Source organism: Salvelinus fontinalis, unplaced genomic scaffold (genome assembly GCF_029448725.1).
Source record: "Salvelinus fontinalis isolate EN_2023a unplaced genomic scaffold, ASM2944872v1 scaffold_0493, whole genome shotgun sequence".
Lineage (NCBI taxonomy): Eukaryota > Metazoa > Chordata > Actinopteri > Salmoniformes > Salmonidae > Salvelinus > Salvelinus fontinalis.
The window spans coordinates 42,501-55,000 of record NW_026600702.1 but is presented as its reverse complement, the minus strand read 5'-3'; the positions used below and the strand labels follow the sequence as shown (position 1 = coordinate 55,000).

Genomic DNA, 12,500 nt, shown 5'->3' with positions numbered 1-12,500 from the left:
TGAGAGTACAGTTACACCTGGTGATGCCGTGATGAAGTCTGATTCAAGGAGAGGTACAAGAGGCCCAGTCTTGTACCACCAAATGGTTAGCACCACTGGCCCAGTCTAGTACCACCAAATGGTTAGCACCACTGGCCCAGTCTTGTACCACCAAATGGTTAGCACCACTGGCCCAGTCTAGTACCACCAAATGGTTAGCACCACTGGCCCAGTCTAGTACCACCAAATGGTTAGCACCACTGGCCCAGTCTTGTACCACCAAATGGTTAGCACCACTGGCCCAGTCTAGTACCACCAAATGGTTAGCACCACTGGCCCAGTCTAGTACCACCAAATGGTTAGCACCACTGGCCCAGTCTTGTACCACCAAATGGTTAGCACCACTGGCCCAGTCTTGTACCACCAAATGGTTAGCACCACTGGCCCAGTCTTGTACCACCAAATGGTTAGCCCCACTGGCCCAGTTGGATGAAATGAAAAGCCCATATCTTGAAACTTCACCTCTGTTTTCTCCTCTTACCGAGATCTTGTGGGAACATGCTTCAAATAATTGTCCGCGTCCCAAATAGCACCCTACTCCCTATATAGTGCACTGCTTTTGACCAGGGCCCATAGGGAATAGGGTTCCATTTGAGATGCAAAACAGACTAACCAGAGTTTACATCAGAATTAGAGACTGTCTTTTTTCATCTGTGATCTGTCAGACTAAACACCTGTTTTGAATACAATCTATTAATTATTTTTTTTAAAGCCAGGCTGCCAAAATGACCTTTGCGATGGTATTTCGCCACTCGAAGGTAAAACACCTTCAGGGTTCAGAGGGGGCATACTGTAGTAGAGTGTATACTAGAAAGTGTGCACTTACAGAGGGTGGAGGGGATTCCCTGCCAATCAGAGGCGTGTTCTCACACCTGGGGGTCTGAAAGTTTGCGTTCTGGGTCCTGCGTCACAAATGAGAGGTTACTGAGGTCACTTCCTGGTTACTGAGGTCACTTCCTGGTTACTCTTGTCACTTCCTGGTTACTGTTGTCACTTCCTGCACTAGTCCTCCCTACAACAACTAGATTGCGTCCCAATGATCTCTCCTTTTTCCCGAAGTGTGCACTTGTTCACTTCCACTTCATGTATATGACTGGAATATGGAAACACCATCTAGTATTCTAGTATCCATGCCAACATCAATCAAATGCTTTTTTACAATTGTGGGGAGTGGTGAATGAGTGCACACTTCAAGAGGAAGGAGAGATGATTGGGACTTAGCCTCAGACCCGCAGTATGTGGTCGGCGTCCACAACAACAGCACCTTGTCTGCTATTTTATTGTCCTAGCGCTGGTTGTTGACTTGTTAAAGCGTTGGGCCAGTAACCAAAAGGTTGATGTGCCCTTGAGCAAAGCACTTAATGTGCTCCTGGGGTGCCGTACTAAGATGGCCGACCATGTAAAACAACACATTTCCCTGCACCTATCCGGTGCATGTGATAATATCTTTTTTTTTATACATAATGTATTGTTTTGTATGTAGTTGTATCAGTGGTATACTTAATGGGATAAATGAATGCATAACTTAAACTTACTTGACTATTTGAAAGGTATGTAGGCCAATTACGTTGACTGAAGTGCGTTATTGAAGTGGACGAGGAGGAGAAACATGATGTGTGTGGATGAAGGGTGTAAAACCTTGTAAGGCCACAGCATTAAACCATGCAGATTGATATGTGTTTCACCTTAGCCAAACACTACTGAGTATCATGCTTACCATGATCTGTAACAGCATGTGCTAGCTAGTGACTGGCAGGCAATGGGTTCCCGCTAGCGGCTAGCAGGCTAACTCACACCTAGCTGTAGCTTTACGGTAGGCCGATACCAGTCAATGGCAATTGCGTGGCTAATTGGTAGCAGGCAATAGCTAACTTGTATGGCAGGCAATGTGTAAAAGCTTACTCCGATATGGCTAGCAGGCTTACTCACATGTAGCTTAATGTATATCACTGAGCAATCAGTGTAGCTTCACTTAGGTAACCAATACCTAACTGATAGCAGGCAGTGTTTTGTTTATGCTAGCAGGCTAACTCACTCACTCGCTAGCTAGCGATAATGTATGGCAGGCAATGGCGATCGCGTGGCTAACTTGTGCTTGTATAGCAGGCAGTGTGTCGATTCTGCTAGCAGTGCTAACTGACATGTGGCTAGCAGGCTAACTCACTCGCTAGCTACAATAATGTATGGCAGGCAATGGCGCTCGCGTGGCTAGCTTGTGTAGCAGGCAGTGTGTTGTTTCAGCTAGCGGCTACCGGTGGGGTGCTAACTCACATGTACTCAGTGACAGGGGCATTGCTGACAGTGTGGGCCGTAGCGGGGATGCTAGCTTCGCTGCCGTAGCTGCTACCACAGCTGTAGAGACTGGGCATGTGCACGCGGTACAGGTTATCATGAGGACCCGCCCCCCGATTGCCTTGGGCAGCAGACTCATCTTCTCCATCCTCATCATCCGTCCTTCATTGGCCAGGGCCAAGGGGAGGGGCCGGGCGAGGGGAAGTAGGGGTGAGGGTAGATGGGAGGGGAGATCCGAGAGAGACAGTGAGAGTGAGAACAGAGGAGAGAGGAGCTGATAGAGGGTCAACTCAGACTCATAGGACCCCTGAAGGAGGATAATACACCCCTCAACCCACAGATCTAGGGTCAGCTTCCCCTCCCACAAACCTGACCTTTACCATTAAGTGTGGAAAAGGAAAAACTGACCCAAGATCAGGGTCTAGGGGCAAGTCCACACTAAACCACCTAATTCCCTTGTATTGGCATTGTGCAACAGAGAGACGCCAGGCAAGAATATCCCCAAAACACCCCCACGCACCACCCCACCACAAAGCACAGGTGCACATCAGGTCACAGAACACTGCAGAACACTGTCAGGGGTCAAAGATCAGAAGTCAGGGGTCAGATTTGACAATTTCAGCCAATTGTAGAAGGAACCAGAGATATCATGCAGTTTTCAGCATCATCCTCACCATCATCCTCACCATCATCATCACCATCATCATCATCCTCACCATCATCAGTAGCAGCTTTGTCTCAGCAGCAGAGATATACAGCAAGAGGAAAGGAGCCAAGCTTATAGCTTATTTAGAAAGGAATCATCGGAATCGATTCTGCTGAACTGTAGGCAGTGACTGACTCCCCATAGTGAGCATTCATTTCAAGCCATTTGATTCATTCATTTCAAGCCATTTGATTCATTCATTTCAAGCACACTTCAGGAGGAAGTGGGGCGTCAGGTAGCCTAGTGGTTAGAGCGTTGGGCCAGTAAGCGAAAGGTTGCTATATCGAATCGCCGAGCTGACAAGGTAAAAATCTGTCGTTCTGCCCCTGAACAAGGCAGTTAACCCACTGTTCCTCGGTAGTCCGTTATTGTAAATAAGAATTTGTTCTTAACTGACTTGCCTCGTTACATAAAGGTTAAATAAAAATAAAAAAGCCATTTGATTCATTTATTTCAAGCCAATTGAATCATTCATTTCAGGTTATTTGATTCATGCATCTGAAATCTTGAGTGCACCATAAAAATAAAAATACAAAAATGTCACAAAAATAAATAAAATCAGGTTAAGAAAATGGCCGCTGCTGGTAAACCATTTTCTGCTGTGACATACAATGATAATTTAAAAAAAATAATAGTCTACGAAAAAGAATGAAATAATCAGAGAGGACGTGTGCTTATTGGGAAAGTAGTGGAGTGCAGGTAAACTACACAGGATATAAAACATGTATAACTTCAGATCGGTCCTTAGATCGCAGTGAAGAGGCAAGCACTGGTTTACCGAGAAGCTTCAGCTGCCATCGCTTCACACCACCAGGGGGCAGCAGTACTATTTCATCATAGGTTTTCATGCTGCCACACTATAACGCTGCCCAAAACTCATCCACACACAGAGCTCAAAAGCAGGACTGCTCCTACATGAGGCACTCTGCCAGGGCCTCTCTTCTAGATGATAGAGACACAGGAGGAGGTCGATGAGGGCCACATAGAATCTCTGTCGCTATACAGATGTCCATTGAGAAGTCAATGTATTAGTACAAAATATATTACGCCACGGGCCAAACAGTCAATGACCCTTAATCTATGTATGATATGATCCGTGTTCCCATCAACTGTTACGGAGGATTCCATCGTCCCATTCCGAGTCACAGGTTTTTACAAATCAGAACATTGGTAGGAGAAAGGAGGACGAGGAAGAGGAGAAGAAACAGAAGGAGGGATGAAGGGGGGGACAGAAAATAACGGTGTTGAACCAATTAGAAGATGTAAAAGAAAACTGGGAGATGGGTGCATACAGACAGACGGACGAGAGAGTCTGATAGACAAACAGACAGACGGACAGACAGACGGACGAGAGAGTCTGATAGACGGACAGACAGATGCACTGTACTAAACATGAAGGCTGTGTACAGTAGTAGTATTAGTTATAGTAGTAGTAGCCGCAGTAGTATTAGTAGTAGTATTAGTAGCAGTAGTATTAGTAGTAGTAGTAGCAGTATTAGTAGTAGTAGTAACAGTATTAGTAGTAGTATTAGTAGTAGTAGCAGCAGTAGTATTATTAGTAGTAGTAGCAGTAAGATCTGATTAATGTGGGAATAGGGGGAATAGGACAGATGTGTGTGTTCAGGTGTCACCTCTTGCTCTGCCAGGTGTGTGTTTAGGTGTTTGTGTTGTGTGTGTTTAGGTGTTTGTGTTGTGTGTGTTCAGGTGTGTTTTAAGGTGTTTGTGTTGTGTGCGTTCAGGTGTGTTACCTCTTGCTCTGCCAGGTGTGTGGCACACTGCAGACGATGGAGGAGAACATAAGAGCTGTGACGAAGGAGAACAGCACCAGGTAGATCAGCCCCTCCACTCCATCATAACACAACCCTGTTAGAGCCTGGACATAATCCTGGAACACAACAACACAACACCACCCTGTTAGAGTCTGGACATAGTCCTGGAACACAACATAACACCACCCTGTTAGAGTCTGGACATAGTCCTGGAACACAACAACATAACACCACCCTGTTAGAGCCTGGACATAGTCCTGGAACACAACATAACACCACCCTGTTAGAGCCTGGACATAGTCCTGGAACACAACATAACACCACCCTGTTAGAGTCTGGACATAGTCCTGGAACACAACAACATAACACCACCCTGTTAGAGTCTGGACATAGTCCTGGAACACAACAACACCCTGTTAGAGTCTGGACATAGTCCTGGAACACAACAACATAACACCACCCTGTTAGAGCCTGGACATAGTCCTGGAACACAACAACATAACACCACCCTGTTAGAGTCTGGACATAGTCCTGGAACACAACATAACACCACCCTGTTAGAGCCTGGACATAGTCCTGGAACACAACAACACAACACCACCCTGTTAGAGCCTGGACATAGTCCTGGAACACAACAACATAACACCACCCTGTTAGAGCCTGGACATAGTCCTGGAACACAACAACACAACACCACCCTGTTAGAGCCTGGACATAGTCCTGGAAGACAACACAACACCACCCTGTTAGAGCCTGGACATAGTCCTGGAACACAACAACACCCTGTTAGAGTCTGGACATAGTCCTGGAACATAACAACATAACACCACCCTGTTAGAGCCTGGACATAGTCCTGGAACACAACAACATAACACCACCCTGTTAGAGCCTGGACATAGTCCTGGAACACAACAACACCCTGTTAGAGTCTGGACATAGTCCTGGAACACAACACCACCCTGTTAGAGCCTGGACATAGTCCTGGAACACAACAACATAACACCACCCTGTTAGAGCCTGGACATAGTCCTGGAACACAACACCACCCTGTTAGAGCCTGGACATAGTCCTGGAACACAACAACATAACACCACCCTGTTAGAGCCTGGACATAGTCCTGGAACACAACAACACCCTGTTAGAGTCTGGACATAGTCCTGGAACACAACACCACCCTGTTAGAGCCTGGACATAGTCCTGGAACACAACAACATAACACCACCCTGTTAGAGCCTGGACATAGTCCTGGAACACAACAACATAACAACACCCTGTTAGAGTCTGGACATAGTCCTGGAACACAACAACATAACACCACCCTGTTAGAGCCTGGACATAGTCCTGGAACACAACATAACACCACCCTGTTAGAGTCTGGACATAGTCCTGGAACACAACAACACAACACCACCCTGTTAGAGTCTGGACATAGTCCTGGAACACAACATAACACCACCCTGTTAGAGTCTGGACATAGTCCTGGAACACAACAACATAACACCACCCTGTTAGAGCCTGGACATAGTCCTGGAACACAACATAACACCACCCTGTTAGAGCCTGGACATAGTCCTGGAACACAACATAACACCACCCTGTTAGAGTCTGGACATAGTCCTGGAACACAACAACATAACACCACCCTGTTAGAGTCTGGACATAGTCCTGGAACACAACAACACCCTGTTAGAGTCTGGACATAGTCCTGGAACACAACAACATAACACCACCCTGTTAGAGCCTGGACATAGTCCTGGAACACAACAACATAACACCACCCTGTTAGAGTCTGGACATAGTCCTGGAACACAACATAACACCACCCTGTTAGAGCCTGGACATAGTCCTGGAACACAACAACACAACACCACCCTGTTAGAGCCTGGACATAGTCCTGGAACACAACAACATAACACCACCCTGTTAGAGCCTGGACATAGTCCTGGAACACAACAACACAACACCACCCTGTTAGAGCCTGGACATAGTCCTGGAACACAACAACACAACACCACCCTGTTAGAGCCTGGACATAGTCCTGGAACACAACACCACCCTGTTAGAGCCTGGACATAGTCCTGGAAGACAACACAACACCACCCTGTTAGAGCCTGGACATAGTCCTGGAACACAACAACACCCTGTTAGAGTCTGGACATAGTCCTGGAACATAACAACATAACACCACCCTGTTAGAGCCTGGACATAGTCCTGGAACACAACAACACCCTGTTAGAGTCTGGACATAGTCCTGGAACACAACACCACCCTGTTAGAGCCTGGACATAGTCCTGGAACACAACAACATAACACCACCCTGTTAGAGCCTGGACATAGTCCTGGAACACAACAACATAACACCACCCTGTTAGAGTCTGGACATAGTCCTGGAACACAACAACATAACACCACCCTGTTAGAGCCTGGACATAGTCCTGGAACACAACATAACACCACCCTGTTAGAGTCTGGACATAGTCCTGGAACACAACAACACAACACCACCCTGTTAGAGCCTGGACATAGTCCTGGAACACAACAACATAACACCACCCTGTTAGAGCCTGGACATAGTCCTGGAACACAACAACATAACACCACCCTGTTAGAGCCTGGACATAGTCCTGGAACACAACAACATAACACCACCCTGTTAGAGCCTGGACAAAGTCCTGGAAGATAACACAACACCACCCTGTTTGAGTCTGGACATAGTCCTGGAACACAACATAACACCACCCTGTTAGAGTCTGGACATAGTCCTGGAACACAACAACATAACACCACCCTGTTAGAGCCTGGACATAGTCCTGGAACACAACACAACACCACCCTGTTAGAGCCTGGACATAGTCCTGGAACACAACATAACACCACCCTGTTAGAGCCTGGACATAGTCCTGGAACACAACACAACACCACCCTGTTAGAGCCTGGACATAGTCCTGGAACACAACATAACACCACCCTGTTAGAGCCTGGACATAGTCCTGGAACACAACATAACACCACCCTGTTAGAGTCTGGACATAGTCCTGGAACACAACAACATAACACCACCCTATTAGAGCCTGGACATAGTCCTGGAACACAACACCACAACACCACCCTGTTAGAGCCTGGACATAGTCCTGGAACACAACACCACAACACCACCCTGTTAGAGCCTGGACATAGTCCTGGAACACAACATAACACCACCCTGTTAGAGTCTGGACATAGTCCTGGAACACAACAACATAACACCACCCTGTTAGAGCCTGGACATAGTCCTGGAACACAACAACATAACACCACCCTGTTAGAGCCTGGACATAGTCCTGGAACACAACAACATAACACCACCCTGTTAGAGTCTGGACATAGTCCTGGAACACAACAACACCCTGTTAGAGTCTGGACATAGTCCTGGAACACAACAACATAACACCACCCTGTTAGAGTCTGGACATAGTCCTGGAACACAACAACATAACACCACCCTGTTAGAGTCTGGACATAGTCCTGGAACACAACATAACACCACCCTGTTAGAGCCTGGACATAGTCCTGGAACACAACAACACAACACCACCCTGTTAGAGCCTGGACATAGTCCTGGAACACAACAACATAACACCACCCTGTTAGAGCCTGGACATAGTCCTGGAACACAACAACATAACACCACCCTGTTAGAGCCTGGACATAGTCCTGGAAGACAACACAACACCACCCTGTTAGAGCCTGGACATAGTCCTGGAACACAACAACACCCTGTTAGAGTCTGGACATAGTCCTGGAACACAACAACATAACACCACCCTGTTAGAGCCTGGACATAGTCCTGGAACACAACAACACCCTGTTAGAGTCTGGACATAGTCCTGGAACACAACAACATAACACCACCCTGTTAGAGTCTGGACATAGTCCTGGAACACAACAACATAACACCACCCTGTTAGAGCCTGGACATAGTCCTGGAACACAACAACACAACACCACCCTGTTAGAGCCTGGACATAGTCCTGGAACACAACAACATAACACCACCCTGTTAGAGCCTGGACATAGTCCTGGAACACAACAACATAACACCACCCTGTTAGAGCCTGGACATAGTCCTGGAACACAACAACACCCCGTTAGAGTCTGGACATAGTCCTGGAACACAACAACATAACACCACCCTGTTAGAGCCTGGACATAGTCCTGGAACACAACAACACCCTGTTAGAGTCTGGACATAGTCCTGGAACACAACAACATAACACCACCCTGTTAGAGTCTGGACATAGTCCTGGAACACAACAACATAACACCACCCTGTTAGAGCCTGGACATAGTCCTGGAACACAACAACACAACACCACCCTGTTAGAGCCTGGACATAGTCCTGGAACACAACAACATAACACCACCCTGTTAGAGCCTGGACATAGTCCTGGAACACAACAACATAACACCACCCTGTTAGAGCCTGGACATAGTCCTGGAACACAACAACATAACACCACCCTGTTAGAGCCTGGACATAGTCCTGGAAGACAACACAACACCACCCTGTTAGAGCCTGGACATAGTCCTGGAACACAACATAACACCACCCTGTTAGAGCCTGGACATAGTCCTGGAACACAACACAACACCACCCTGTTAGAGCCTGGACATAGTCCTGGAACACAACATAACACCACCCTGTTAGAGCCTGGACATAGTCCTGGAACACAACATAACACCACCCTGTTAGAGCCTGGACATAGTCCTGGAACACAACACCACAACACCACCCTGTTAGAGCCTGGACATAGTCCTGGAACACAACACCACAACACCACCCTGTTAGAGCCTGGACATAGTCCTGGAACACAACACCACAACACCACCCTGTTAGAGCCTGGACATAGTCCTGGAACACAACATAACACCACCCTGTTAGAGTCTGGACATAGTCCTGGAACACAACAACATAACACCACCCTGTTAGAGCCTGGACATAGTCCTGGAACACAACAACATAACACCACCCTGTTAGAGCCTGGACATAGTCCTGGAACACAACACCACCCTGTTAGAGCCTGGACATAGTCCTGGAACACAACACCATAACACCACCCTGTTAGAGCCTGGACATAGTCCTGGAACACAACACCATAACACCACCCTGTTAGAGCCTGGACATAGTCCTGGAACACAACACCACCCTGTTAGAGCCTGGACATAGTCCTGGAACACAACACCATAACACCACCCTGTTAGAGCCTGGACATAGTCCTGGAACACAACAACATAACACCACCCTGTTAGAGCCTGGACATAGTCCTGGAACACAACAACACAACACCACCCTGTTAGAGCCTGGACATAGTCCTGGAACACAACAACATAACACCACCCTGTTAGAGCCTGGACATAGTCCTGGAACACAACACCACCCTGTTAGAGCCTGGACATAGTCCTGGAACACAACAACACAACACCACCCTGTTAGAGTCTGGACATAGTCCTGGAACAGAACATAACACCACCCTGTTAGAGTCTGGACATAGTCCTGGAACACAACAACACAACACCACCCTGTTAGAGTCTGGACATAGTCCTGGAACACAACATAACACCACCCTGTTAGAGCCTGGACATAGTCCTGGAACACAACAACATAACACCACCCTGTTAGAGCCTGGACATAGTCCTGGAACACAACAACATAACACCACCCTGTTAGAGTCTGGACATAGTCCTGGAACACAACACCACCCTGTTAGAGTCTGGACATAGTCCTGGAACACAACACCACCCTGTTAGAGCCTGGACATAGTCCTGGAACACAACAACATAACACCACCCTGTTAGAGTCTGGACATAGTCCTGGAACACAACAACATAACACCACCCTGTTAGAGCCTGGACATAGTCCTGGAACACAACACCACCCTGTTAGAGTCTGGACATAGTCCTGGAACACAACAACATAACACCACCCTGTTAGAGCCTGGACATAGTCCTGGAACACAACAACATAACACCACCCTGTTAGAGCCTGGACATAGTCCTGGAACACAACATAACACCACCCTGTTAGAGCCTGGACATAGTCCTGGAACACAACAACATAACACCACCCTGTTAGAGTCTGGACATAGTCCTGGAACACAACATAACACCACCCTGTTAGAGTCTGGACATAGTCCTGGAACACAACACCACCCTGTTAGAGCCTGGACATAGTCCTGGAACACAACAACATAACACCACCCTGTTAGAGCCTGGACATAGTCCTGGAACACAACAACATAACACCACCCTGTTAGAGCCTGGACATAGTCCTGGAACACAACATAACACCACCCTGTTAGAGCCTGGACATAGTCCTGGAACACAACAACATAACACCACCCTGTTAGAGTCTGGACATAGTCCTGGAACACAACATAACACCACCCTGTTAGAGTCTGGACATAGTCCTGGAACACAACACCACCCTGTTAGAGCCTGGACATAGTCCTGGAACACAACACAACACCACCCTGTTAGAGCCTGGACATAGTCCTGGAACACAACACCACCCTGTTAGAGCCTGGACATAGTCCTGGAACACAACAACACAACACCACCCTGTTAGAGCCTGGACATAGTCCTGGAACACAACATAACACCACCCTGTTAGAGTCTGGACATAGTCCTGGAACACAACAACATAACACCACCCTGTTAGAGCCTGGACATAGTCCTGGAACACAACACAACACCACCCTGTTAGAGCCTGGACATAGTCCTGGAACACACCATAACACCACCCTGTTAGAGTCTGGACATAGTCCTGGAACACAACAACATAACACCACCCTGTTAGAGCCTGGACATAGTCCTGGAACACAACAACATAACACCACCCTGTTAGAGCCTGGACATAGTCCTGGAACACAACAACATAACACCACCCTGTTAGAGCCTGGACATAGTCCTGGAACACAACAACACCCCGTTAGAGTCTGGACATAGTCCTGGAACACAACACCACCCTGTTAGAGCCTGGACATAGTCCTGGAACACAACACAACACCACCCTGTTAGAGCCTGGACATAGTCCTGGAACACAACACCACCCTGTTAGAGCCTGGACATAGTCCTGGAACACAACAACACAACACCACCCTGTTAGAGCCTGGACATAGTCCTGGAACACAACATAACACCACCCTGTTAGAGTCTGGACATAGTCCTGGAACACAACAACATAACACCACCCTGTTAGAGCCTGGACATAGTCCTGGAACACAACACAACACCACCCTGTTAGAGCCTGGACATAGTCCTGGAACACACCATAACACCACCCTGTTAGAGTCTGGACATAGTCCTGGAACACAACAACATAACACCACCCTGTTAGAGCCTGGACATAGTCCTGGAACACAACAACATAACACCACCCTGTTAGAGCCTGGACATAGTCCTGGAACACAACAACATAACACCACCCTGTTAGAGCCTGGACAAAGTCCTGGAACACAACAACATAACACCACCCTGTTAGAGTCTGGACATAGTCCTGGAACACAACATAACACCACCCTGTTAGAGTCTGGACATAGTCCTGGAACACAACAACACCCTGTTAGAGCCTGGACATAGTCCTGGAACATAACAACATAACACCACCCTGTTAGAGCCTGGACATAGTCCTGGAACATAACAACATAACACCACCC

At 47.5% G+C, this 12,500-nt stretch overlaps 1 protein-coding gene across 1 annotated transcript in view; it reads right to left on the bottom strand.

Moving 5' to 3' along the window:
- The window catches only part of LOC129846351 (protein tweety homolog 3-like), a gene marked incomplete at its 5' end in the record, with an annotated part of 41,892 nt that overhangs the window by 8,517 nt on the left and 20,875 nt on the right, over positions 1–12,500 (bottom strand). Inside the window, 3 exons of the mRNA XM_055914275.1 lie at positions 866–941; positions 2,311–2,493; positions 4,786–4,922. Coding sequence (XP_055770250.1) covers positions 866–941; positions 2,311–2,493; positions 4,786–4,922 — 396 coding nt within the window. The remainder of the gene's footprint in view (positions 1–865; positions 942–2,310; positions 2,494–4,785; positions 4,923–12,500) is intronic.